The 3,705-nt window shown below is 58.5% G+C and overlaps 1 protein-coding gene across 1 annotated transcript in view; it reads right to left on the bottom strand.

Annotated features, from left to right (window-relative positions):
- Nucleotides 1–464: 464 nt before the first annotated feature.
- The window catches only part of LOC104398234 (histidine--tRNA ligase, cytoplasmic-like), a 6,821-nt gene continuing 3,580 nt past the window's right edge, over nt 465–3,705 (bottom strand). The window contains exons 2-9 of the mRNA XM_010008288.1: nt 3,446–3,553; nt 3,202–3,300; nt 2,453–2,546; nt 2,222–2,349; nt 1,972–2,117; nt 1,166–1,340; nt 747–893; nt 465–521 (exon numbers count right to left, since the gene is read on the bottom strand). Coding sequence (XP_010006590.1) covers nt 465–521; nt 747–893; nt 1,166–1,340; nt 1,972–2,117; nt 2,222–2,349; nt 2,453–2,546; nt 3,202–3,300; nt 3,446–3,553 — 954 coding nt within the window. The remainder of the gene's footprint in view (nt 522–746; nt 894–1,165; nt 1,341–1,971; nt 2,118–2,221; nt 2,350–2,452; nt 2,547–3,201; nt 3,301–3,445; nt 3,554–3,705) is intronic.

Raw genomic sequence — 3,705 nt, 5'->3', positions numbered from 1 at the left:
CACCCCCGTGGCCAGAGCCCAGCTGCAGGCTGAGGCTGCCCCTTGCAGCCCTTGAAGGTGCAAGGGTGGCCTCCCCCTGCCACCCTCTCCCTATATTCTGAGCCTCTGGGTGCTCAACACACCACAGTTCCCCACCCCGATGCTGGAGCTCAGCCTGGTCCTGCTTGAGCTGCCCCACGTCCATCTGTGCCTGTGCCACCACCAGCCTGGACGAGGCTCTGCAGTTACTGAGCATCCCTCAGAGCAGCTCATCAGGTGGTTAACTCCTGGTGGTTAGCTCAGTGACTGCACTGTCCCCAGATTTTAAACCCCCGTGCTCCATCCCAAGCAGATGCCTGGTGCTGACACTGCCTCAGCCCAGCCAGTGGACGGTGACCAGACTTCCGTGGGAAGCAAATGGCTCTGGGTGCTGGAGGGTTCCTGTGGCACAGCAGCTCAGTCAAGCAGTTCTAGCCAGAGATGTCCTAGGGCTCCAGACGCCTTCTGATCTCATCAATCAGCTTTTCTCTTGGGATGTCAACCTAAAAGCAAGTGAGAGGAGGAGGTGGCAGCAGAGAGGGGTTCCATCTGGTCCCCCATGGACTTGCTAAGGACACTGACACAGTCTGTGCTGGCTTTCTGGAGCAGGTACCCAGCAGATCCCTGCTCCCCAAAGGAACACATCTCTGAGGGAAAACCCAGGGCCTTTCAGGAATCCATAGATTTCGGAAGTGCTTTGGAAACCTGCTGGAAAAAGGCATTCTCACCTCCTCTCTCGTTGCCACATCTCGCAGCTTGACCACCCCGTCCATCAGCTCTTGCTCCCCGACAATGGCAGCGAGAGGGATCCCCGTGTCCTCACAATATTGCAGCTGCTTCAGCAGCTTCGGGTCCTTCTTGTACAGCATCTCTGCCTGGGAGGGAGGGGAGACAGACAATCGTTAACACAAAGTTGGCTCTGATGGATCCTGGAGCAAAACAGCCAGAGCCAGAACTCCACAGAAAGCTCTGCCTCATCACTCCTACACCAAACAGCTGCCTTTAGTGCTCTTGGCTCTTCTCTGCCTGAGGGATCTCCAACAGGCTCAGATCTTGAAGAGACAGGCAGCTTCTGGAGCTGGCCATGCTGTGCTACAGCTCCCTTCTGACATTCCCTCCCTCCCCTGTACCAAGCCCATGTCTTTACCTTGATCCCTGCATCCCACAGCTCAGAGATGAGCTTCAGTCTTGCAGCCAGTAAGTGTTTCTGAGGTGTAGCCACCAGCACCTCTGTCTCAGTCGTCCGAACTTTCTGCCCAGAAGCCTGTGGGGATGGACACACTCGTGGGAGTGACCGCCCCTCAGGGGACCCACAACTGCAGCTCATCTCCCCTCACCTTCTTATCTCCCCAAAACCAGCCAACCACCACCATTCCGTGAAGGTGACTGAGGAAGGTCAACCTTCCAGCAGCAAAAAGGGTGCTCAGACCAGAGAGCCTGGGTGAGTTTAATGAGCCCCACAGAGGATCTGTGCTCTGACTCACTGCTGCATCATCTGCTTCTGTTCCTGTGGGACCATGGCCTGCCTTCCTCCCTCCCAGGGGGGATCAGCACAGCTTTCCCCTGTCTCCTTTGATTCTTCAAGTACAAACATGTTGCAGCAGCCTCACTTGATATGCATTTGGTTCAGACTCAGAGCAATGGACTTCCTGACAGGCTTCCCTGGGGTGCTCATGGCAGAGTGGGTGCCTGAGCTGTTAACAAATCCATCATTTCACAGTCCCCAGGACAGGAATCTTCAGACAAGTGACTGGGGCACAAATTGCAGAGCCAGGACTACAGCTCAGGGCTCATCTTGGACATCTCCTTGGCATCTGCTAGGGAATGCTGCACTTGGCTGCCCATGACAGACCCTACAGGCTGAAAGAGACAGGGGATGTCTTCTGTGAACACTGTCAGGATTCAGGCAGGAGAGGACCCACCTTGCTTGCAAAACCCCTTCCCCTCCAACACTGTGGAGCCTGGCGGCGCCCCCCGGCCACGCTGCCCACGCGGACGGGCTCCTCCACGGGGTGGTTCTCCTGCTGCAGCAGCACAGCCTCAAAGATCACCCCCGTGTAATAGTCCAGGCCCCGCGCCAGGCTCAGGTCGAAGGAGATCTGGGGGACACCAGGGCAGCCCCGTCACCCCACGGGCGCACGCAGGGGGCCCGGGCTGCCCGGCCAGGGGGGCAGCGCCCGCCCCGGCCCCCGCCCCTCCTCACCTTCCCCGTGATGCCAAACAGCGCCAGGTACTCGAACAGCAGCTTCATGTCCCCCAGCCCCTCCTTGGCCAGCTTGTTCTGGGACAGCCTGGGGTCCTGCAGGAGCCGCTCCACCAGCTCCAGGCCGCCTGTGGGAAGGAGCCGCTGCCTCAGGGCTGCCCGGGCCGGGCCCCCCCGGGCTGCCCGTGCTGGGCTGGCAGGAGCAGGCCCAGGGCTGCACCCCCTGCTCACCCTGCAGCTGCACGTACTCCCCGATGCGATCTGCAGCCTCAGGAGAGAGCCCCTTCTCTCCCACCATCTCGCTCCTCACCTCTTCCCACGGCATCTGCGGGGGGACACGAGAACCTCTGAACGCTGCTCAGGACACTCTCCTCACCCAGCGTCTCTACCAGCCCACGTGCCCACTAGATGTGCAGGCAGGCAGCAACCTGCCACCTCTCTAACCATCTGGGAATTGTTCTGGTTGGAAAAGACCTTTAAGAACATTAAGTCCAACCATAACCCAACTCTACCAACCTTTAACCCAACTCTGCCAAGTCCAGCACTGAACCATGTCCCTCAGCACCACATCTACTCAGCTTCTAAACTCCTCCAGGGATGGTGATTCAACCCCCTCCCTGGGCAGCCTGGGCAGTGTTTAAGACCCTTTCAGTGAAGAAGTTTCTTCTAATATCCAACGTAAACCTCCTGAGATGCAACTTGAGGCCACTTCTTCCATTGCTAGCTACTAGGGAGAAGAGACCAATCCCCACCACACTCCAACCTTCCTTTCTCACAGGAATTTCTAACAGATCCCTCTGGAAACTCCAGGCTTTACTCTTAACCAGACCAAGAGTTCATCAAATCCTTTACAAACACCAGCAGCTTCACTGCTGAGACCCTCATTATGATGAAGGAGCTGGGAACAGCCACGGCACTGCCCAGCCCAGGACACCCACCCCCCAGCCTGGAAGCCATCTCCCCATGAGCACCACCCTTACCTTGTCCAGCTTGTCCACAGTGGAGCAGGTGGTGATGAACTTGCTCTCGGGGATGCCACAAGCAGCAAACACACCCTTCAGGATCCGCCGGTCGTTGACCTGGGCAGAGGCACAGGGAGCTCAGGAGAGACCCCCCCGCTGCCACTGCTCCCTCCTCAAGACTGTTGGCGTGTCCTCCTGCCTTCCCTCAATCCCTGGGAAGGGCAGACACTGAGACATGAAGACGACTCAGCTCCAGTCACACCTTAATGAGGAAGTCCCCCAGCTGCAGGTCACTCAGGATCTCGTGCAGGATCTTCAGGCACTCGGCGTCGGGAATCATGGGGTCGAACTGCCCGGCGATGTCAAAGTCCTGGGGACGAAGAAGTGGCAGAAGCTCTTGGCATGGCTGAGGGGCTTCAGCTCCAGCTGGCACCAGGCAGCCCGCAGCACGACCCGCAGCACGACCCGCAGCCGCTGCCCCCGCACTCACACACTGGGAGGACTTCCCGTAGCGGCGCCCGG

Source organism: Chaetura pelagica, unplaced genomic scaffold (genome assembly GCF_000747805.2).
Source record: "Chaetura pelagica isolate M959 unplaced genomic scaffold, ChaPel_1.0 scaffold172, whole genome shotgun sequence".
Classification (NCBI taxonomy): domain Eukaryota; kingdom Metazoa; phylum Chordata; class Aves; order Apodiformes; family Apodidae; genus Chaetura; species Chaetura pelagica.
This window is presented reverse-complemented; position numbering and strand designations above follow the sequence as displayed.